A 26441-nucleotide genomic window follows, 5' to 3' on the forward strand; every position below is an offset into this window, starting at 1 on the left:
TAAAAACAATTTAGACTAAGATTTTTTAAATTACTTTGTGAAAATACTAGACCGAATGGGCGGTGGCCATCTTTTTACAATGAACTACAACGCTCGGTGTTGAGTTTTTTTTCCAAAATTGTAAAGAAATTCGATGTAAAATGTAAACTGTACTACTAATATTTTACTAGTTACTACATATAAGTGTTAATATTTAGGTTTAGTAAACAAGTCAATAACGCATTGGATTCAATTCAATTATTGTAGTCATGTGTGGAGATCCAATATATATGCATATCCCCAATTCCATTTGTTTTTCCGCACGGAAAACTCGCACAGCCCTGATATTCGAGGAGTGGGAGACGGTCGCGGGGCGAGGGCAGATCCCGCGCCAGTCGGACGCGGCGCGCCGCGCAGCCCGCACGCGATGCGCGCCCTCTAGCGTATTATGTTCCTCCCCGACCTCCCGCGAGCCTGCATGGTGGACGACGTAGCGACGTACCTGCAAGCGCCCTCCTCGGGACAGGTGGCTACAATATATTAACAACGCCCATATGTAATTAACAATGATCATATTAACAGATGTTGTGAGCTAATGTCGCTTACTTCGCCGCGACCGCCGCCCGGGTATTTTCGGTACCGCACGTGATGTTCTAGGATGTTTGCGACGTTGCCGAAGGTATTGTAAAATTAAAAAAATATATATTTCAAAAGAAAGCGCGAGTCGCGCGTTTCGAGCGCAGAATAAAAATATCGCGTAAAACTAAATGAGGTTTTATTAAACAAGAGTGATGTGGTACGTCAATATTATTATAAGTGTCGAAAACAAAGTTTGTAAACAGATCGATAGCCGCAATAAACAGGCTGAGGAGCTTTGCTGAAGTTCGGAGCTTTAGCTGAAAGCTCTTTACGACAGAAAGCTTCATAAAACGTCACGAGTTGTTTTTCTCAAAGTTATTTCGTGATTCTCGTCGAAAACAAGACTAAAATACTCAACTTTATTGCCCAATTCCATTAACATATGTTGAAACAAAAAAAAAAAAAAAGAAAACCAAATACTAAAATATAAATAACAACTACAAAATATATTATCACGAATTAAATAATTCTAATTCGATATAAAAACAAACGAACGAATTAAAAAAATCAACAAATAATCTTAACTCGTGTTTTGTGTAAAAAATTAAAGAAATACATTTTAAGTAAACGAAATTTGTCAAGATAAAATCATGCCCAATAAATTTACTAATTCATTCAATTAACTAGAATAAAGCGAACGAGAAAATTCTACGTTATAAAACTTACATAAAATCCTTTTCCCCTTAAAGATCTACTATTTCAATGTCATATTTAGTTCATTTCGTATTTAAATAAAGTATTTTCTTATCAACAATAATCTATTTCAGAAAACGTTAAAACTACGAGAAATTTAACATGAATTCTTGTGTTTTATATAAGGTATACATAAATTATAACGAAGTAGCACGTGTCGACACCCCGTCTAAATTCGTAACAAGTGTACCAACTAAATATACTTAATAATGTTTATTTATAAAGTTATTGTAATCATTAACTTTGAATATAAGATATAATCGTTTGCTTTATGAATTTATTAATAATAATCGATTGAGGTTCATGTTTGTTATTCCAGTAATCATAATTTCGGTAATTCGTTATCGATTACTCTTATTTATTTATTTAAGGTTCTTTTTTTTTTTAAATTGTTTATATAGTAATAGCACAGCGATTTATTTTTTAAAGACAATTTGTGTTTTTTTAATTTGTTTTTAAAATACAGTTAACCGTTACAATATTCGTAGTTGTTAAATACAATTTTTTTTTATACAAGATATCAAAATTTATAGTAAATATTTTATTATAATCGTAATCTATAGTATTATTGTAGGTAATATGTTGAAAGTTAATATAGTCTCGCTCTTAAAATATATATATCATATATCATAGATTGTTATTAATGATAAAATAATAATGCAAGTAATAAGAAATATATTCTAGTATTCAGCGTTATCACGTTTTCGTTAATTTTAATTTTTCTTGTACCGTCAAATTTATGTCTTAGTTTTGATGATAGACAGATTAAAAAAATATATAGTTTCGGTTACATTTTTACTCATGGCTTGTCAGAAAGGTTTTATACCGTAATTGGTGCAAGTTAGATAAAATAAATTTGATTGATATCACCGCAAGGAAGTAACTTTTCGTATACTGCAGTCTTTGAATTTTATAAATATTTAATTATCCTTATACAGTATTCGAGAAAAGAGTTTGCAGCGTTTTTTTTTTTGTTATTTTTTTTTATACCAAATCACAGATAAATAATTCAATCAAAATTTAGTAAACGCATAAGTAAATAATCTATTTTAGTAATCTCGACTATTTGTTGTGTCTTAAACACAGTTGGACGAGAAATTAAAAAATAAAGAGGCATGAAAAAAGGTTTCACTAGAAGTAGTTTTTATATAAATGGTAGACAAATCAATATGGTAGTGAGTAACTGCATCGGCTACGCCATCGTGCCGGCGCCCCGTGCTCTGCAGTGGGATGTTTGGAAATTCTTATAGGAATAATATTTATCTGTGCCGAATTAATGGGAAGGATTTTTTTTTTAATGCATAAGCAGACTGCGGACTTTGTTCTATGTTCCATTAACTGAAGCTACTCTATTAATAACTATATAGATTTAGTAGATCGTAATTATTACATTTAATAAATAGTTTCAAAGCGTGAATACGTGTTTAATCTTTATTTGTTGTTTAAAATAGTAAATAATATATATTTTACAATCTCTATCAATGTTTTGATTAGAAATTTAACAAAAAAACTCAGCGTAAATAATTGTAAATGACGCTGTAGTGTGAGTACAATGTACTTGTTAAATAATGTATAATTATTGCACAGATTAAAAATACTTTTATTTTGATAAAGTAAAACAATATATATGTGCTTAGAGGTCTTTACTAAAACTACATTTATCGTCGAGATATGCTTAGTTAGGAGTTTTACAAAATGTTCGCTTTGTTTGTAGAAATAATATACGAAAACGTGTCGATTTGGTCCCGTAAATTTTTGTCCTAGGTCGTCTATAGTATATATATATATATATATATATATATATATATATATATATATATATATACTTACCATAGGTATTTTTTATAAATATTGCAAATTAATAAAATATATATATACTTCCTACTATTAGTAATCAATTTTAGCTTTCTTTACAAATTGCTCTAAAAGTCAAGTAGATCCATAAGGCAGACCGATAGACTGCATTATGGGACTAAGATCAGATATTAAAAAAAAGTACTGCCAGGCATATTGGTTTTACTTGCGTCCATTTAAATTAATCAAACGTCTCAATACGATAAAAATATCGTAGGCTCACAGACAGCTGTTTTTTTTATTCATATTTAGGCTTACGTAAGTAATTAGTGGTAAGTACGTAATCAATTAATCGATGTTCTTAAACGCTTAAAATTGTATGTTACATAAGGATTAGATGGATATTGTACCCGTATTTCACTAAATATTTGGTAAAAATTAACATGCCTCGTTGAAATTTTTATGAAATTTCAACAGTACATTCAAGTTGTCTGATTTCGTAAGTTTCAATGTCTCGATGTGTGTCTTATTGATTGTCTCTATATTTAATTGAAAACTGAATAATAACAGAAAATAAATCTTGTTATATTATAGTATCCTCACAGGCGTTGTTATTTCTTATATATATAATTTAATTTATATACCTTGAACTTGCCTGCATATTTCTTCAGCACAGCATCACAATCCAAACATTTGGGTTGCAAATAAATAAAAAAGACAATACACGACAAAAAGACAAAGATTCTGGATTCCACTGCTCCAAATGGTATTCGGCTAGTCTGTTAAAAAGTAATTCAATAAGATTATACGAGCAATTGATGTAGAACATCGTTTTAAATATTTTGAAAAGGCAACAGTAATTTTTTTACTTGACAGCGCTACCACAGTTACAGACGCGGTGCTGAATATTTCCTTAAGTATAACTATCACTATTAATCAGTCTGTTATATAAGACGAAATTATATATTATTTCTGTGTAAACACACGTTGCTTCAATAGGTCATCTAATAGATATCTCTATAGTAATTTGATTTCCCTTTAAAATATATAAGTCAACACGCTTCATCTTCTATACCAACTTTACATGTTTTGTATGTATCCACTGCATATTAGTTTATGGAAGCTTTTTAATCCTCACTATATCGAATTATGTTTAAATCAATCTAATCACTTATATTCATTTACAGAGTCTTGCTTTCTTTAAAAGATTGAATTCAAGGAGAACGTTAATTGTTTTATTGAATTATTTGAATTGATTTCAGTGTATTTAATATACATGTTACACGGTCAAAGCATTCCGCTCTAAGAGTGTTAAATCAGAAAATGTTATTTGATAACTTATCACATATTATCTCTATAATTTATCTTCATAGAACATTTTAGTTAACAATAGTTAATTCCTTGTCTTGAACTAATATAATCTAGGAAAAGATCAGTCTTTTGGATTTATTTACGATATAATTGAACGATTTTATTGTGCACATGTCTTTTGCTAAATATTATGACATGGTAAACTAAAGGTGCTATATTTTACAGTAAGGTCTTCTAAAAAAGTTTAATTAAAGTATTGACAATTAGAAAAATCAATAAGATTTTACTTCAACGGTATAATTTTTGTCAAAGTCCAGGTAATCTATATGTACAATATTTCTTTGATCTATAATTCAAGTATTTCCAAGCTTGTCAAAAAGGCATCAAGTTAAGTCCAAGGTGAATTAAGTCGCTCTTTCTTAAACATGTTTAATGTTTCATTAAAATAATAAAAAAATAAATAACAATTTATTAAAATACAAAGTAAAGGAATAAAATTAAGGCTAAATGCGTGAGCATATAATTAATTTGTTGATAAGAAAGATAAACAAAAAATATTAATTATAATACCGTTAAGAATAAAAAATATTAAATATTTTAAAACTCAGATTTTTATTTAATAAATAAAGATCCTTCTGAACAAAAGTGAAATGGTTTCAAATAAGGAAGCGAAGGAAATTACAGGAATTGATAATAATGCAAATACAACGTGTTACCTGTTTCAACGCTCCGATGCGCTACAGGGCGGACAGCCAACTCAGCACTACGTGAAGACAGACTGTCTGTAGCCAAATCTAGTCAAATATCTTGTTTTCTATAAAAATATAGTTTCTATAAAAATATAAAAACTTTTTCGAATAAAAACTTTTTTGTAATTATACTTACATGATAAAGGCAAAATGTAAACAGATAAAAAATAATATAACCGGATGAAATGATGTTATGAATGCTAAAAATTCATATTTATTTTAAATTGTGGTTTTTCGTTTTGTATCTATTAAAAAATATTTAGACCAATATTCAGTACGAAACTTCGTATTGCACTTAATAAAAACTTGTAAGTTCTAACAAATATTAATAATAATATTGACATCAAAAATATGTGATTTGATTGTTATACAATAAAAGATTTAATGAAAATGTTGCCATATAGAAAAGTGGTCTGAAGAAAATGGCTAAACTTGCTACGCTTTGCTGCGCGTTGCGTTTGGCAGAATCAGCAATAGTGCCAATTTGAGCGGAAATCTAAAACGGCTTCGATTTACCTTATCCTGTTTTGTTGATAAGATTTTAAATTAAAATATAATAGAAATCTTATCTCAAATGACTGAAATATATTTTTTGCTAAATGCTTTTAACAATAATATCAAACTCTGTTATAAAATAAATAAAATGGCAACCTCAAATTAAAAAGTATAAAAAGTCATACGAAAATAAAACTCTACAGATAATTAAAAATATATTAAAAATAATTTAAAAAATTAAAAATATATATTTAAAAAATAATAATGCTCGGAAAACTTTTGGCGTGTACATCATAACATGGCACGAAAAATGTGTGCATTTTATTATAAAAAAATTAATCATAGAAAAACTAAATCCAAAAATACCCGGCCGGTAGTCGCATGGCGGTCCGCGCATCGGTGTTTTAAAAAATATACTCGATGTTTTCTACCCCCCGCCCCCCTATCGTGTTGTTTTTTTCTCTTTCTATCACCCTTTCTTGCCACTTTCGGTGTTTGGATGTTTTCACTAACTGTTAATGTTGATATTATTTAAGGCAGTTTTTAACGAAACGGTTTTACACAGACAATAAATTGATACAAACAAAATTATATATAGAAATAAATTTAAATTTAGAATAAATTAATTATCACATAACGGCAAATTAAAAACTAGCCTTTGTGACAATGTTATAAAACTAAATATTTTGTATGATCTGTATAAAACAGCATCGTCAAAAACCGTCTTTATCGTAATTAAATATATAGTTCTTAATTAAGAACTTCTTTGTGTAAATCATTTAATTTATAAGACAAAATATTTATATTTTTTAAAATATAATTCAATATTTAATTTTATTTTAAAAGATTTACACAAATGTTTATATATCTATTTGTATATATATAATTTATCTCGATCTAAATGTTTTTAAATTTGGCTAGAAAAAAAGGCGGGAAGAAATTTTTAAATCATGTGTTTTTTAATGCAATATAAAAATTGTATTTTGACCTTACATATGACTTATTTTATAAAATATTTCTAGTCGAATTTATTAATTGAGTTGTAACTGTGCATGATTCCCGAATGCACTACCCTACAGCAAGAATGTTATGCACGTACCTTTTTATTTTTTTCTAAATGTTTTTTTTTTTTTTAATTTGAAATCCAAAGGCAAAGGGAAGTCCATTAGCGGATTGGAATTTTTGGTATTGATGAAAAAACTGCGGTTAAAGCCGCGATGGATAATCAATTATCCTTATGGGTATTGGATAATTAAATTACGTAATCCCGGCCATCGGATTACTGTCGGTTGGTTTATTATATAGATTGATACAACGGGCCGCGTTTCGTAGCTACGAGCTACGTAGTTTAGTATAGGTTCTAAAAATATTTAAAAGATTCAGTGTTTTTATTTGTGGTATTAATATAAGGGATAGTATAAAAAACTAGGAAGTCATCAGTGAATTCATTTTTTTTTCAGCCGAATAATGAAGCTCTAATGTATATTTATTTTATTCTTATATTACATAAGAATAAAATAATTATAGTGGGCAACACTTAATTTATAAAACTTAGCCAGACATAAAAAAAAATCAAAAATACGTTCTTCTTTTCTTGATGATGATTTAAATTGGTTTTCGATGACATAATATATGAACTATTAAAATTCCTTACAAATAGAACAGTTATAACTTATATTTTTTAAAACGTTTAATAAATATTCAAATATTAGTGGTTCCCCTTTCATGTGTCACAGATTTTTATAAACATTATTTAATTTCTTAAAGTCGCTATAATATATAATAAGGATATCATTCTTGGTGAGCAATTGCCTCCCCTCTTATTAAGGGGGAGCGTATAGAGCTTAATCCGCATGAAGCAGCCATTACGAATCAGATAATACCCATTTCTCAAAAAATCTTCAGTCTTACAAATGTTTCGTATGGCAGAGTATTAACTATAATTACGAGTACGTATTACGTATGAAAAATTAAGATATATCCGGGCATATTAAAAAGTAATCATTGATTAAGACGTTTTTATATTTTACTGTACACTTTTATATTTGGTAAGATTTCATTGTAATATTCAAAATTTTCAAGTTCAATGACTTTTAAAAGATAGATAAACTTAATAATAGATAAGTCCAATAATTCTCTAGTTTTATCTGCAAATCTTTTCGCACGTTCATCATATTTGACTAAGTAATTTGAGTTAAGTAAAGACTCTTTTCGTGACTGAGAAGTTTTGGGGTGGCGTGGCTATAAGGTTACCTCACGATGTTTTCCCTTTACCATCCGATATAAATGTATTATAATTACAAATTTACCATACTGCTGTGTTTGCCGATTTTCGATTAAGATTCACGTGTTATTAGCCACTGGTCCACTCTGGCTCAATTCTCATGTTAAGTGTGTAGATCTATATAATGACCATGTCAAATATTTTCATCTCGAATCTGCCTCCCGCCTCAAATAAATGCCTCGTGTGAGAGGGGATGGTTGTTTGTCCTTGGTTTAACGATTATGATCGCAATGAAACGTTATTTTATCGTGGAACAAATAATACTAGCAAATAGATTTTCATAAGAGATTCTTCGTTGGGCGTGATGTGTAAAATTTCAAGGATAAATTCGAGTGCAGTGTCAGAGTGAGTTTTATGTAAACGATTTAAAACTATAACGTATGTCTTTGTGTCATGTAGGTAACTAGTAGTCCGCAGCATTGTTCGCGTTTTAGGGATCGGTCGTCTGGTTTTAGTAAAAGTAGCTTATGGCATCTCTTGGGGTCGGAGTTGATTCAATGGTTTGACCTTGAAAAATCAACAACCAGACAGAGTTACTTTCGCATTTATAATGTTAGTATAGATTGCTAGATTTTTAAATTTGTTTTTATTTGTACTTATTATAATGGAGAGAGTTTTATTGTAATTTCTAACACATAAAATACTAAACAAATATACATAAAACTTATATAAAAATATGTAACGCGTTTCGGAAGGTTTCCGAACTGCGCTTCGCAGTTAAACCCGCTCTTAATTATGACTATTGTTATGATAAGAGTGAATTTCGAGTTATTGAATTATTACTTACAACGTTTCTTAGAACAAAAGCATTTTCGTATTATATATAACAAAATACAAACATATTATTTATACAACCGTTTTATTAAACCGTAGAATATTCTGAGTTTCTTTTTGTTTACGAATATTGAGATTAAGATTCCGATTGACAATTTTCTATTTAAACACATATTCATTTTATACATATAATCGGGGCTTGACACAACATTTTTTTTTTGTGTTTAAATTCTTGTCATTTGGCCAGTAACAATTTTATACAACCTAAAATGTTTTTATTTTTTTAATTAACGTTATGCAAACTTTTAAATTAATGGAAAATAAATGTACTCGATGAACACAATAAGTTATATCAAAGAAAACTTTAAAAGCTAAGTATATTGCGCGATATTGCTGCACTTAATGCTGTTACAGTAGGGACAAGGCTTTATTACTTACTCCACAGAGCACGCGAAAGTCAGACATGTTAAGCTCTTTGCTGTAACAATTAATTAAGACTTACTTGTAAAAATAAAACTAAAAATTGTTATTACGTTTTATTTATACTTGTAAGACGTTTTTTTGTTTATTCGTTTATGATAAGAGCGCTATATAAAAAAAAACATTGTTAATAAAAAGGCTCGGGGCACACAAGTGTATTTGAATCATTTTAAGATTTAATTAAATTTAAGCTATCCATGGGTAAGGAAGTGGATTTTAATTAGAAGAGCCGGCAAGGATATTAATAGTAATAGTTTTTCAACAGACTATCTTATATATATATATCGTAAGTCGATTTTTGTCCCAGTGCTTATGGGACGGTAGCTGCACACAAAAGTCGGATATAGTCTAATTTTGAAGAGCTCCAGGCGTAGATGTGCAGAAATATAAAAAGTAGATTCTTGATTGCAATTTACTGATACGATTTAACTAAGAATTAATTTTAGACAGCGGAAACAAGTTACTGGCAGGGTAGAAAGCGGCGTAATGGCTGTATAAAAATAAAACAAACGTAAATCGTGCAAATAGACGTCATCAGCTTAAAATTAAATTAAATTAAAACAAAACCTGTAGGTTTCGAAATTCCAAAAAGTCTATAAACTTAATATTGTAAATATGAAAATAATTGTATCTGTGTGTCTTTTTCGTTTAAGTGGAATATCTAGAATTCAAATAAAATTATTATTTTACTTGGTTGGAGGCCTTTGTAGATGTCCATCAGGTTGCGTACCACCTACTTCTTTTTAATAAAATGGTAGCACTCTGTGCTAGCCTATTTGGGTAGGTTATATAAGCCCTCATCGTATATTCTACCGCCAAACAGAAATTCTTATAATAGTTGTTTCCGGTTTGAAAATCGAATGAACCAATGTAACTACAGACACACGAAACATATAATCTTATTTCCCAAGGTACGAATGAATACGCAGTGGTACTATGAGGATATACTATCAGGAGGCCCATTTGAAAGTCCCCCTACTCGATGAAGATTATTTATTTTATTTATAACAAAATTTGAACGGTAATTTTCTGAAGTTAAACAAGAATTTTCAATGTGTTTATCCTTTAGATATAATAATATTCAATGAATGTAAACGCTGACACTTTAAGTTTCGGTCTTGGCAGTTCAGAATGAGGGTTCTCTCGCTAAATTATTTATCGTTGAAAGCGGTTATTTAATTTTATATCTGTTTCATTCAAATCTTTATTCGCAATATAAACATATTTAAAGCACACGTTCTAGAAAGAGACAGAAGAACTTCACGATATAAGGACATGAACTAAATTTAACACAACATGATAAAATATTATTAAACTAACTATTCGTCTCGGCTTCACATGAATACAATTTAAGGGTATACAACGTTTAGATCGAAGCTTAAATATATATTTTTGCCATCAACATCTACCCGCAAACGTCAGTCTCGTGAACAAGACATTCGTAGATAATGTCGAAATATCGAGCTCCACCAAATAAAAATAAAAAACATGGTAAATATCCCGTTTTAAATACTGTTAGTAATAAAAATAACCATGTTAATTTAAAATCTTATCTAGTTTTAATGTATTATACATGTAAACCTTCCTTGAATCTCTCTGTTCATTGATGAAAGCCGCATTAAAATTCCGTTGAATAGTTTGAAAGATCTAAGCGTACAGACGGTAAGCGACATTTTTTTTGACGTAGAGATGAATTTAAGAAGGAACTCAATATTTACTGGATGTTGATCATTACGAAATATTATAGTGACGTTTTGTGAGAATTACGAAATAATCTGTGCCGTTTTGCTGTAACTGAAAAAAAAAACCTAATATAACGAAAAAGTATATAGTCTGTCAATTATTGCTCATCAATCAAACTGGATCTATGCCCCAGTACTGATTTCATGACAGGATGCCACTGAGCTTAGTCCAGGAACAAGTTCAGTTTTGTGATAACTATTTTATTTACTAAAATAAAAATTGAGTTGACTTAAATATCAAATCAAAATTTTTTTGAAAGAGAAAGTCAATATCTTTATCTATTTATTTATTAAATGCGAATGTAAATCTGTCTGCTTGTTGGTTTGTCTGTCTTGTTATATATATCGCATATAAGCGAAATATTCCCCATCACGAAATCTCTGAAATTTTAAGATTCGATTCACTTTAAATGTACCATAGTTAATCTTTTCGTGACGTGAACGCTTACTAAGAAAATAATTTTGGAAATTTCACCATATATTTTATATCTAAACTAAGAACCCCTACGTCCCATGACGTGTAGGTTTAAATAATATACATTTTCAATACAATTTCAAGTCTGATTGGTCAATTAGTTTAATATAGAAGAGTAATACCCGTTCATTGGTGGTCGAAAATCTTTAACCACCAGAAATAACCAACTAAAGAAAATTTTAACTAGGCTCTTATAAATTTTCATGGTCATTTCACTAGATTATTTCAGAATCTACCTTTGAATATTCAATTATACACATGTACTCGGTGCTGGTGATAGAATAGCATACAACATAGTTGTCTAAGTTTATGTTAAAGGATATCATATTTGACCTATACGCTACACGATCTAGTTCCAACGTACGTCACGTTAACGCGAAGCTTGTAGGCGATAAGCGGCAGACCGGCAGACCTTCGTCACGGTAAGCTGTCAACCGATACTTAAAATAAACTATATTTTATAATCTGTGTAATAAAAGCGATAATCGCTTAGTGTGACTTATATATTTTATATCTAAACTAAGAACCCCTACTGTTTCGCTCGCGTTATATAAATAACCAGTTATGCCCCATGGTTTTACTTGCGTTATATTTAGATTATACATGATTAGTACTTGCTTCCGCTACTTAGTATCGTAACGTGTATTTATAAATCGTATAAAGTTTCTCTAAAAATGGACTAGGTATATGACACAGAAATATGTAACTAATTGAGTTAGACTTTTAGTTTTGACAATCGCCTAAAACGATACAAAACAAATTTTTATAGAACTAGTAGATCATTCGCATTATTAAAATATTCAGGAGAACATAATACACGAATTTGCATTTTTTGAATATTATCTTTCCTACTCTTATATTTATTCATAACAAACATTACATTTCTTGGTGGTAGGGATCTGTGCGAGCCCGTCTGGGAAGCAGTACTCAGTATGTGTTTCGATTTGAAATGGTTAATATTTCTTACAGCGCCAGTGTTTATGGGCGGAGGTGACCACTTACCATTAGTAGGGCCATTTGCCCGTCCGCCTATCTATATCCTAAAACAAAACGAACACTAATCAATAGAAAAGTCAGAGAAAAAAAGCAACTAAACTGTTTATAATATAAATAAATATGCAAAGACGACACGGTTTAGATATAGATATAAATATAAACTAAATGCTACGTGCGGTTTCATTCGCGATAATCGTAACTGCCCCGTCCCCGTGGGGCATAAAGAGTTATATAGACCTTTCTCAATAAATGGGCTATCTTACGCAAAAACATTTTACAAATCGGATTCGATGATTCCGAGATTAGCACGTTCCAACAAACACTTTAACTTTACAATATTAGTACAGTATATATATGTAGAAAACTCTTCTTGGCGACTACATATATGTTATATAAAGATACGTCAATCAGTAAGAAACAAAAAATGAAAATTGGCTTAATTGCATTACGTGTAATCTCGAATTTTATTTTATTAAGCACCCATGCGTTTTCAAAGTGCCATTGTTGTTTCTGGGTTTATGTTTGCAATGTCACCAAAAATCATACAGTCATTTGGACCAATGTTTGGCATGTGGACCTGGTCCAATATTGGAGCAAGTCCCTTAATATCCTTAAAATGCTTAGGAGATTTTTTTGATATCAAAGCGTCACAAATTTGTGATTCTAATATTCTTCTTGTAAATACATAGGAACTCATTAATTAGATATATGTGTATATTGAAATATGATAGAAGTCGACTATGTTACCGAAATTTATTTTTATAAATGAATCGTCATTTTACAGACCTTCATATATTAAGTATAAATATAAATAAATATAAATATAAATATTGGACAACATCACATACATTACTCTGATCCCAATGTAAGTAGCTAAATCACTTGTGTTATGGAAATCAGAAGTAACACAAACACCCAGACCCTTTTTTTTTTTTTGTTTAACTAGGAGGAAATGCATTTACGCATGCCGCCTGGTCGGGGGACCGGGACGGGTATGTGGGACTCAACCGGGAACTAATGCCACGTGCCAGGGCACGCTAGTGCTAATGCCCTGTCCTACCCACTAAAACCATCCTCGGGTTTCCACCATGCCGCGGAGTGGTGAGGCCACGGGATTGCCAAGGGCATGCAACCGCGACCCCACCAGCGGCAGCCGCCGTAAGGCGGCTGAATATTCATGGAAAGCGCGCCTTCCCACGCGGGAATTTGGCGAATTCCCCCGAGTCCGCCACTGGAGGCTGGGCGTCAACGAAGCTGACGCCCTGCGGCGGATAAGATGGTAGGCTCCGCCGCTGACCGCCGGTGTAAAACACCTGGGAGGCTCGAGTAGCGAGCTCTCCCACTCCCTCCTAGCCAACGAGGCCACTCAAATGGTCCGCCCTGACGCCGATCAGGGACGTACCAGGAGCAGCCCCGCGGCATGCCTCCCGCCAGTCTTAGCCGTGGCCGACGAGCAAGCTCAAGCCGGCCCCGTTGCTCAGGGTACCCCACAAACACCCAGACCCAAGCCAACATAGAAAACTAATGATTTTTTCTACATCGACTCGGCCGGGAATCGAACCCGGGACCTCGGAGTGGCGTACCCATGAAAACCGGTGTACACACTACTCGACCACGGAGGTCGTCAAAAGTATGGCATAGTGATTCAAGTGTGTGCATACATACAGGATATATGTGTGTATACATATGTGTGTCTATTCTCACTCTATTTCTTCACTCCAATGTGATAACAACCCGACACTAACGAGGATATCGACAGAAATCTCTTTACGTATCTTTCGATACACGGAAGTCTAACATTGCCAACTCTTAATGCCGGACAGTCTCCTTGATCGAGAACATTTTATTAACTAACTGTTTTCGGGATTGGAATTCGGGGCATTAGTATCTAGAGCCCTACAAGCTAGCGACTAGACAAATTAGGTCTTAATAAATAATAATAAGCTATCATAATATATTTGCAAATTCATGATTCAAAAGTGCGTATAAAACCTTATTGAAAATCAAAACACGTCGTATTTTAAAGCTTGATATAAATTATATTTTATTATTACGTTTCTACAAAATGGCGGCCATCTTTCTCCATTTGAATTCATAGTGACATGACATAGTTCAGTCAACTACCTACGGGTATGTTTTAAAAAGTTAGATTAAACATTCCAAATCAGACATTTGCCAGTCCGCTGAACACAATTAAAAAATATAGCGTTGTTCGACAGAGGCGGTGGTCGTTCTTAAATTGAAATATGAAATTATTCGAACTTAATTTTATGACGTTTGTGTGTAATAGAAAAACAATTTACTTATACATAATTATAAAAATATACGTGTTTTATTAGAGATTTTATAAAATCATTAATAATAGCAGTGACAATATAAACTTACATCTTGATTCCTCGATATCGTTTTGCGAGTTTGTTTATAAATGCGTTAGAATATAGATCGTTTTTCGTTGTATTGTTTTTTTTTTATATCATAGGAAATGATGCATACTTAAGTATCAATGTACTTTACGAAATATTAATCATCCTTTATATCCCCAATGCATCACCAGCATTGGAAAATAAGATGTTATGTCCCTTGTCTCTTTCACCTTTCAAAACTGGAATATAACCGATAATATTAAGTATTGTTGTTTGGCGGTAGAATATGTGAAGAATGAGCGGTATCTACTCACATCGGCTCGTCCAAAACCATCAAGTAAAACCAAGTACAAGTGACTTTATAATTGATTCTATATATAGTTTGTTTTATGCAAGTGTAATAATTGTATCTTCTATATATATTTTTTATTATGTAAGTGTAATGTTTTAAATGATTTATTATTTTTGTTTGTGCAGCTATAAGTATTTGTTACACTATAACTAAGATTATGAATTTGTATTGAGTCAATTATTTAGTGCAAGCAATTGTTGCTGAACCTAAACATATGTAGTACATTTTATATACCTCGAAATGATGGAATATACAATTGACATACTTCATTTATAAGTTTTAAATTCAGAAATGTCACGAAAAAATTTGTAATTTTTTGAAATAATTGAATAATTCTCTTCGCACTTATCCACTAGCAAACACTCGACACGTTTTCCGAAATCGGGACATCTTTAGAGCCATTACGAATCCAATCGACTTCGAACAAGATTCAGTCACCGCAACGGTGTCTTGGTGGCTGTAAGTAGGTGTATTGTAGTTCGATAACTCAGCACCGTCTGGGCAATGAGGATATAGACTTAGGCAGACCTACACAAAGCTTAGAAGTGGCACTGTTAAAATAACATTATTTATATTTGATTTCACCGTTTTACTTTTACCGTCTTAATGTTGCTTAAATAAAATTTGATTTTACAAGATCTAAATTCTTAATTGTTCGAATCGGTTCGAAATGTAGATTTTGAACAGAAAAAAGAACTGATCTGAAATTTATCTTTCATTCCTTTGTATCTTACAAAATTTTAAATAAACAAAACAAATCATTTTTTTTAATCTGTTTAATTTACAGAGATTATATAAAAAGTTTAAAATTGCCGTTGTCATATCTGTCAGTATTTTTTTCGTAATTTTTTTTTTAATTACCACGATTCGCTCTTGTGCTCATAGTATTATTTTTGACAAACATTGACAGTGACCAGAGTCAAGGCTGTTATGAAAGTTGCCAGAAGTTGGCAAAAGCATCGAGTTAATACAATATTAAACGTTCATAAAAATATTTTGTACGCATCTATTTTTCGTCAATTTTTACGTCTACCTATCTTTGTCACGCTCGTTACCGTTCTATCCGTTGTTGAGGCTATTGAAATCTACATTTATATATACATATGTATCTATATTTGTATAATAAACTTTGATAGTTAATTTGATGAGCTAATCTCAAGAACAATCTCCATTCGTAAAAATATTTTTGCGATACAAAAAAAAAAAAGTCTACACTGATTATTACACACTACGAGCTTCATGAGTGGCAATACCCATAAACGTCAACTAATATGGTGAATTGTAGGAAGCTTTACAGTCTATGGAGTCCAAGGACATGACAATTCAAACATTCTTCTAAGTGTCTATTTATAAAAAAAAAAGTATATTTTAATTGTGATTTTGAAAGGCATATGGCTAAATTTTAATATACTATATTACAAAATGTAATTCTGTCTGTTTGTTTGTTAGGTTTTCATGACAAAGCCACTGAACCGAATTTGATGAAATTTGTTATGAAGTAAGGTTGAACCTCAAGTCTACTCCTACTACATCAGGTAGTAGCAGTAGACTCCTCAGGTAGTAGGAGTAGGACTAGACGGATCAAACCCTGAAATGCTATCAAAGCATTTCATTAAATGATCAAATGATCTTTCAGTATTGAATTAAATATGTATTTTATTTATGGAACCGAATTACTTACAAAATCTACTATAATATTATTTTTATAAACGTATTATTTAATTTTATACAAGATTTTTAAATTATATTTATAATTTAAAAATCTTCGAGGGGAAAATTTCCTTTTACTGGCTCAACGTCACATACTTTGTAACGTATAATTAAAAAAGAACACTTCAAAATTTTGCAATGTAAAAAAACAGTTAAATAAAATTATTTAATTTAATTCGTTCAAAAATTTTAGAACTGTTTTAAAACGTAAATTTATAAATACAACGATTGTTATTCGATTGTTCAAATCTGGAATCAATGTAGGACGTGTTAAACAACATGTAATACATTTCGGTTGACAAGAAGTTTCTTATGTCGACGCCATCTTGCAAACTCCGTTAACTCGCCAACTTTTGACTACCGACAGACGTGAGGGAGATATCATTGTGCATACACTTTGAAAATTGATTTTGTAATAATGTTTTTGTATTAAACCAAGTGTCCAGTGGATAGGACGTTATTTATTAATGCTAATCAGTAGGTTCGAATATAGTTATAGAAAAATAGGGTAATGTTTATTTTATTTTAATTCTGCGTGGTAGGGCTTTGTTCAAGCCAGTCTGTGTAGGTACGACCCACTCATCATATATTATACCGCTAAAGAGCTATACTTAGAGCAATACTTAGTGTTGTGTTCCGGTTAGAAGGGTGAGTGAGCCAGTGTAACTACAGGCACAATGGCTGACATCTTAGCTCCCTAGGTTGGTGACATTGGTGTGATGTAAGGAATGATTATTATTTCTTACAGAGGCAATGTCTAAAGGCGGTGGTGATCACTTATCATCAGGTGCCAGTCCACCTACGTATTATGTAAAATAATAATAATAATTTAGTTACGTTTAAACGTATTAATTGTTTTGTTTCATTGTGACGGACTTATTTCGTTGAACACACGAAATCGAACGTTGAATATACAGGTTAAACAGCAAAAAATTGCGTCTCAGAATTAATGAATCTCTTAGAAATTCGTGTGCGCGTTGTTTAATATTTTCACTTAAATGAGTATTAGTAAGGTGCATATACGTTATCATAATAATATATACTCTATTTTATAGAGAACAGAGTTCAAATTATCGTTATAATATTCAAATATGTTGGGTTTTTTAGCAAATGTATGTTTTATAATGTTTTATATTGATGAAAACTTTTTTATCTTCGTTGATCTTTCTTCTTTTTCTTTGAATACCCAAGCGGGTGGATATCAGCCAGTGTTAATATAGATTTAAGTCGTTTCTTATAAACTTCAACGTGATCAGTTGAATAGTTAGGACAAAAGCGTAACGAACAAAGAAATAAAAAGACATGCTTTCGCATTTAAAATATTAGGATGTTTCGGAAATACTATGGATTAAATACATGATATATAAATGTTTTACCAATGTTTTGACCCTTTCGTACTTGTCATGGTCTAAACGACCCTTACCCCAACAAATCACCTTAACGCAACATGTTCAAGGCAATTTTCTATTTCCTATAAATTGTCTCTAAAAAGATATTTATCTATGTCTGTCTGAGACATAGATCGTCCGATATAGTATCTCTCCAGCCACCCTTGTAGGTCGATTTCATAATAGCCTTTATAAACCTCTCAAGATTTGAGTTGCATGTAGGGATGGAAGATATCGGGTCTTTGCGACATTTCTGTAAATTGGAATATTTTAGAGTTCAGAAAAAAAGTAATGTCATTTTAGCCTGCAGAAATTATTGCATTTGTCTATTAATTTTTTTTTACAATACCTTGTCATTTATTATAGCACAAAGGCATAAATTTTTATTCTCAATTTATAAAACAAAATACGCATGGAACGTTAAAGTTGAGCAAAAAATATATATTCAAAACCGAAAAAAATATATTGTGATAGTGTTTATAGTAATTAACAATTTGTTAATAAATAATAATAATTAAAGTGACACTTTTCGTATTAACAAAAAGACGAGTTATAATCTGAAAATAGAATTATATGCCTTTATGTGTATTAAGTGGTAACAATAAAAAAAAAGTAAATCATATAACCATTTCTATTTGTCTCTGTGTTCCATATCAGATGTTTGTACGGAATTAAGTTTATGTAACTATCAGTCCCGAATTCGTACTGGTAAAATTTATACAAAATTACGCTTCAAATTCTTCCCTTGATGATAAAATTTCTAAAAAACCTTTCGTAGTGAGCGTTTACGTCGCGAAAGATGTAAATATGCTAAATTTTAAGTCGAAGTCAGTTTTAAATATCTTGTGATGAGTGTTTCGTATATAAATATATATTTAAACGGAATACCTACCTATCTCAGATATACGTATGTATATATATATATATATATATAGATTTAAACATAAAAAAGTATTTTAATATCAATCGTAATCTTATTTTGATATCCATAAGAATCAATTTTATTTCCACGTATTTTATATTATATAATATATTTCTGAATAAAGATTTATCATTTCTTAAGTGACAAAAAAAAACAAAAATATTTTTTTATTATATCTGTGGCTTTTAACTCTTTTAATATAAGTGTGTCTATATATTAATGTCTCTATTGCCAATAGTGTATGCTGTGCGTTGATAGTCATTCGGCCAAGACATTGCGTTTAAATTAGTCATAAAATATATTACAAACTGTCTATTAATTAAATATCTTGAGATACTAAGATACATGAGTAATGAAAGGAAACTCAATGCAAAATTTAGAACTTCGTACATATTATCATCTTTCCACAGATTATAAATTATTAAGCGTATTCTTAAAAAAGTTTCCATTGGATGTTGTTAAAAAAAATGTATCCCACAATGAGGTTAAAACAATTTATCTTTTAACTAATGTTCTATAAGTATACCATTGATACAGTTTTATTACTTCCATGAGATTTTCGTCTATGGTGTTTGATTCCATAAATAAATATAAATTCTTGAAATATTGATTTAGAGCAGGAACATAATTTAAGAGTATTTTCATTCTTATGTATTTTGGATAATTTGGTTCATATTTCAAACTATCAATAAACTAGGCTTATTAAAGTCACTGCTACAATATAAGGTTCATTCAAATTCAATAACGCGGTACGGTCAATTTTGGATGTCTATCATACTAGTAACCACGTGGTTTCTATCGCCAAACTCCTACGATTTTATTATTTAGCTGCGACTAATGACAAAGTAGTTGTCGTGCTCCTCAGAATGTCTCATACATTTAAGAAATGTTTCAATAAAAAAAAAAAACATTTAATTTTCATTATCATTCGGTAACACGCAAAGGTTTTCGGGATTCGAAAACGATTAAGAACGACTGAGAAGACGATAAAGATTCTGAAATGACAATATTTCTCAACATATCGGGCCATTTTTCCGATAATAGAACGCGGCGTCCCGCTCACGGTTCCGCGGCGATGTTGCGCAAACGCTAAAGCCCAGAGCTAAAACAGCTCGTCTAAATTTAGTTCTGCAACACTGCATCGCATCGTGTCAAGCCCATAGAAAACATTAACACCGTTAGCCGACGATATATGGCCACCGCATATTCGCAGCCAGATTTTCGGCAACACAAATTGCTGTATAATATTCAATTAGGTCGACGATATTGATGGCGAGCCCGCCGGTCCGCAATTTTGGTCGGCGCATCTGCCGCCCGGACACGCGTACGGTAATATACGATTAGTTTTCCGATCGTTCCCGCCAGCCCGCTATCGAACCCATTATCCGACTAGAGTCGTACCGCGTTGCGATCTCTCGACTCGATTCGTCCCTCAAGGTGCGCCGCTGCGGGGACAGGGCTAAATATAACACGCGCGTTCATTTTTCCTCGGACCGGTCGCCGTACGGCGTCCGGCACGTTGCCAGATCTACGTCACACCTCTATTACCTCATAAACGATAAACTTTCGGAAAGGACTTTAAAATTAGCAAGGACGCCGGTTCGGTACGACGCCGGTCGAACGGTATTTCTGTGCGACACCAGAGCTCGATAATTACGCAAGTCCGCGTCGAAGATGGCCGAACCATGGCGGCGAAGACGCGGGAGAGGAGAGATGAGCTGTCACGGGATATTTATGAAATTCGAACTAAAATAGATCCAGTAGTGGCTTCGAACGAGTCACCTTGACGGGGCGGCGTTATATAATGGACGCGTGCGAATCGATCGAGAGAACGGTCAAATCGATTTCCAAAATGTTGAAAATTCCACGCAATCGATGACGTATCGACGTGTGACGCGTGTTTAGTGTTGCCACTCCTCCGTTCGACTAATAAATTTATTGTTTGGCATGTAAACGGATGCGTTCGAGCCAAGAAATTACAGCGTTCGGTAAAAAAAATATTGAATGAACCGGCGGAATGATGGCGCAGTCTAATCGGGAACGCCTCGCAGCCTTGCCAAACACTATCTTGTTTATAGTTCAACACTTGCACAAGATTTTTTTGATTATGGATTGTTTACTAGCAATACCGGGAGAGCCGTACGCCTCGGTGCGGAACGTCGACTTTGCTTCTCGAGATTTTTTATCGTAGTTTTAATTACTTCTTTCTTCCTAATGACGTCGGCGGCTATTGAAACGGGCGGCTCTTGAGTGTGGACGTGATTCTCGTTTTATTTTCAGCGGTGCATTTTTGTCTAATTTTAATAAAGGGTCATTGCAAGGCTAAGACGGTCTCAGCGTCGTTACGTATTCCGTAGATGCATTAAGGACGGCGTAGCATTTCAAGTGTTTTCTCCGAGTGTGATCTATGTGATGAATTAATGATCAATATTGATTTGAATGTATTCTACGTCTGGCGCCACGTCTTTCATGTAACTAACTATGTCTTATTAATAATGATTTATAGGCGGATACCATTATACAATCGAGTGTAGTAATTTCATTGCGTAGTAAAATACGCGGAATATCGATAATGTGTTGCTCGAATCGACGGCCCATCACTAGTCGTAGAGACCTGACCACGCAAAGCAAATTACCGAGGCGATATTGTCATAACTCGGTGTCACTAGTGCATTTATCAGTCCATACATTACACCAATATTCAAACATACGAGCTCAATATCTTACCCTAAGCCCTCGACAACAGTAAGCTAACTTACACGAGGATTAGTGATGTGGGTAGTTGTAATCCCGTAGTATCCCGGGACAACACCGGGATATATTTGCATACGATTGCCGTTAAACGTCATCCGTTGGGGTTCGAGACGTCGTCGTCTTAGCAGGATTTGGAAGTTATACTGCACGTGAATAATTTTCACCGATTTTCCGGCTTGATTGCGGGATTTGCATGATTTCGGATGCTCAACGACTTCTATTACACTAATGGCCTCATTCTGAGTTATCTCCGTGTTTTCAAGTGCACGATACCAGCGTAATGTATGTTTGTTTGTTGAAGTAATATTTTAATGAGTTTATAAGAGTTCTACAACTAGTAGAAATAAAACAAGTGCTCTAATTAATATTTGAATTTAGTACTCGATTATTTATTCCATGGTTATTGGATGTATATGATTTATGATGAGTAATCGGTGAACATACATAAAAAAAGTTTACGTTTATTGAGAACCTCCTTCTTTTTGAAGTCTTAAAAAGAGTAATTACTGAGTAGTTACTTGAAGGTTATTCTCAATATATACATAATTTATCTAACAAAATGGAGATTCAAAGGCGCATGAAAGAGCATACTTAAAAAAAATATGTATTATATATTTGTGGTTAAGATTACGATAAATGTTTTTGAACAAGTAAACAATAATTGATTCAATAATTAAACCATCAAACAGTGACATTTTTAATTGTTAATATTATGGTTAAAGTACAAAAAACATTACATACGATGTCATAGTTGAATATTGTGGTCATATTTTTGAAATTAGGTGTTATTTGATAATGTTTCTCAAATATTTATTATAGTTGAGAATGAGAGAGTTCTTTATATGCAATTATTTGTATACTATGCCTATTAAAAGTTTGTCTTATTTGTTTATAATGATTTGTAAAAGTTATCAATAATAACTTATCAACTCGATTTTATTTCGATGTAACTAACACCGAAACAACAAAAAAAGTCTCTTAAACGATAAAAGAAACAACCGATATGTTACGCAACCATGACACATCTGTAAACAATAGCAATTACAATGCAAATATTAACATAACATTTATACAATACAGGCCTGACCATTGTCGAGAAAAAAAAATTGATCGTGATTAGAATGGTACGCCTTTCGCGAGTGTCAGTGCATCGGCCTCAACTCACCTTGTGTGACGCGAAAGGAATATAAAACGTAGTGCAACGCGGGACGCGCGTTGATCTGCGTTTTTTGAATATAACGGGACAACGGGATTTCGGTATTTTCACATCACTAAAAAAAATTTTTTTTTTTAATTTTTGTCTTCCTAAATAATACCAATAATGTTAAATTTATTGAATAAATGATCGAGTGCTATTTAAAATTCATTAACAGTTATTGAATAGGTATTGGTTTAGATGCCTACCGATATCATAATATATATATAGAGATACGAAGGTAATGTACTAGGTTTTACATTATGAAATAAAATTAAACAAAATATTGCTCAACAATTTCGAGCACCTTACAAGGAATGTTGAATAATTTTATAAGAATACAGTTTCTGTTCAGAAGAGCCGCTGAGAAACTTATTTTGCTTATTATATACAGCCTACTTAACTACATTAACCTCCTCATTTTAGTCGGGTAATAACGAATAGGCAACGCTTATTTTTTAAATGAGGGAAATGTTGAGATTACTTAAATAGTTTACAAAAAAATAAATTGTCAAAACGTAAATTTTATTCTTCGTGTTAGATTCGAATGAGAAAAAATTGACCTTTTTAATATTACAAATGTGAAAGTTTGTTTGCAACTTCTATGCTAACAAGCTGTTTATTGAAATTTTGATCTAATGAATACATTTTTTTTAATTAATTTTTAAGCCGTGCTTTGGTACCTACTCAAAAACTATTTTTCAACACGTTTTGTTTTGGCTTACTGTTAAATATAATTAGCAGATTTTAAGTGGTTATTTTAGGTGGAAAATCTTTTCCTGATCCTATCAGTTATTTCTCGTCAAGTACTGACGTATTTGCTAGAACAGGCATACTTTTTCGGCTTCTACCATATCTTCAGATTGAGCGATTCTTCTTTCGGTTTTTCACACGGACCAAAATAACTTGAACTAAAACCCATAACACTATTTAAGATTGGATTTGAAATGTGTCACCAAACAAATAAACTCAACAAACACTGTTTTATATCGAAGTTTAACTTCTCAAATACCCTTGAAAACTTCGTAGTTTCGAAAGAACCGAACTATTCTGGAGTTTGTCAAAAACTTAGACGATTTTAATCCGTGTAGTCAGTTCGTTCTAGTATCGTTATTATTCTTCACGGGATTGCTTTTTCGTTTTCAATTTTAGTTAAAAGTTATTTATTGCTTTTGTAAATAAAATGATATATTTGTTTGGGTTCGAAGATAAATTGTTATTCCGTTGTTATTTTTAAAAGAGCTTATGTCCGTGTTTCATTGTGTGGAAAATTTATAACTGCAACTGCATTCTAGAATTTTACCAAGCTCATCTCTGTATTCGTAAAGTCTTAAGCTATTGTTAAAGTCGATATAATCAAAATCAAAACAAACTTTATTATATATTAGTTAGATATTAAAAACTAAATGAAAAGTTACCAGTTCGGAGCTGCGGTATTTCATTAATTATACAATACACATAAATAATAATAATAAATATTGGACAACATCACATACATTACTCTAATCCTAATGTAAGTAGCTAAAGCACTTGTGTCATGGAAAATCAGAAGTAACGACGGTACCACAAACACTCAGACCCGAGACAACATAGAAAACTAATGAACTTTTTCTATTTCGACTCGGCCGGGAATCGAACCCGGGACCTCGGAGTGGCGTACCCATGAAAACCGGTGTACACACTACTCGACCACGGAAGTCGTCATTCGTTTTATTAATGTATTTATTAATGTAAAAATATACACACACCATCATACTTATAATACCAATATACAAGATTGCGTTCAACTTAGCGTACATAAATTAAATGAATTAGTTTTGGAGCTTAGTCCACCACGCCGCTCTAATGCAGGTTATTAGACATGTGGCAGAGTATAATGCAAACCATTCCTCACGACATTAAACACATGAAAACTCAGTGATGTTAAGTTTGAACCCATAATCTTCGTTTGAGATTCACGTGTTCTATCTTAGCTGTCTCGGTTTATTTTTTTTATAAATGAAAGTGTTACCAGTAAATTAATACTAGTATTTCTATAAAATTATCTTTATTGTGACGTTTATTTGATTATAACTCATTTAAAACCATAAGATATATCAATCCTTTGTACGTTACAAAGTTTTAATCCTATTAAAAATTCCCGTTCTAATATAAATGAAAAGGATAATTTAAGTATTCTCATTAATGAAATAACTTCGCAGTCAGTATTTAAGCTCTCCCGGACTTAGCAGTATATTAATGCAAACTTTAACCGACCCGCGGTTCCCGGATGTCTTAAGGAGTTATGCCTGATGAATGCACTTGTCTCCAAGAAGGCACGTACAAACATACGAGTATACAGACACGGACAGCGGAATTCTAATAAAGTTGTTGTTTTAATGCGATCCCTGTCGCTTCTGGTAAACGTGTATTATCTGTGACCGCATCTTGTCTGTGGTTTAATCTGACGTATGTTTTGGTGGGAAATCTCTATGAATTATGTTATGTATTATTTTAATGTAATCATTTTATTTCGAAAGTCAATACTATAAAATAATTGGAATATTTTTTCTTAAGTAAGTTAATTGAATTTTTATGCAACAATTATTGATGTTTTTTTTTTTATTTATTTTAGGAAGTGGCGGTATGTGCCTTTGCCTATAGTTAGTCATGGGCTCTGAAGAAGTGTAATGCTTTAATTTTTCAACCGCTGATGCGCTTGCTCACCTTGTTTTTAATATGTTATGTCTTCTGTGCTTACCTTACCTTTTAAATCAAGACACAGTAAAGCAAATTAAAATAACTGATGTAAAGGACACGGCCATTGCTAATAAATAAATATATATATATATTAGTTGTCGGAAAGAAATGTGTGGAGTTTCAAAATCCGCATTCAATGTGTTAAACACACATACATCAATGCATAGACACGATATATTTAAATAGACTGACAGTCTGATACTGTCCTACACTATCGAGAAGGCTGGGAGCTTATTCGACCTGCTTTAATGCGGGTAGGTAGGTAGGTAAGTAGGTTGGTAGGTAGGTAGGTAGGATACATTTTATCTGGCTGTACTTCACCTGACATATATACTAAACGGACTAGCAAATGTGTTAAGTTAAATTGGTCTGTTTTGATATACTTTAATTTAATAAATGAAAAATGAATTAGAAAGAAAAATAATCAGTGTTACCATTACTCAAAATAATTATATTGTTTATTTATTTAAAATATATCGTATAAGCACCTTTTGTTATTATGTGTATATTGCAATCACCAAGAAGTTTCTATTGAGTTGAGTTGCAAAGTTGTTTAAAACAAGTGCAGATAAAATGGGTCTACATTTCATATTACAGAACTATTAAT

The 26441-nt window shown here is 32.0% G+C and overlaps 1 protein-coding gene across 9 annotated transcripts in view; it reads left to right on the plus strand.

The window, feature by feature from the left end:
• Positions 1-371: 371 nt before the first annotated feature.
• The window catches only part of LOC125073668 (nuclear factor 1 B-type), a 54687-nt gene continuing 28617 nt past the window's right edge, over positions 372-26441 (plus strand). For 8 of the 9 annotated variants that reach the window (XM_047684602.1, XM_047684603.1, XM_047684605.1 and 5 more), the window contains exon 1: positions 372-505. In XM_047684602.1, coding sequence (XP_047540558.1) covers positions 428-505 — 78 coding nt within the window. In that variant the 5' untranslated portion in view covers positions 372-427. Of the gene's footprint in view, positions 536-26441 lie in introns of all 9 variants that reach the window. The other variant, XM_047684607.1, reaches the window with a different exon arrangement.

The sequence above is a fragment of the Vanessa atalanta genome, chromosome 25 (genome assembly GCF_905147765.1).
Source record: "Vanessa atalanta chromosome 25, ilVanAtal1.2, whole genome shotgun sequence".
NCBI classification, from domain to species: Eukaryota; Metazoa; Arthropoda; class Insecta; order Lepidoptera; family Nymphalidae; genus Vanessa; species Vanessa atalanta.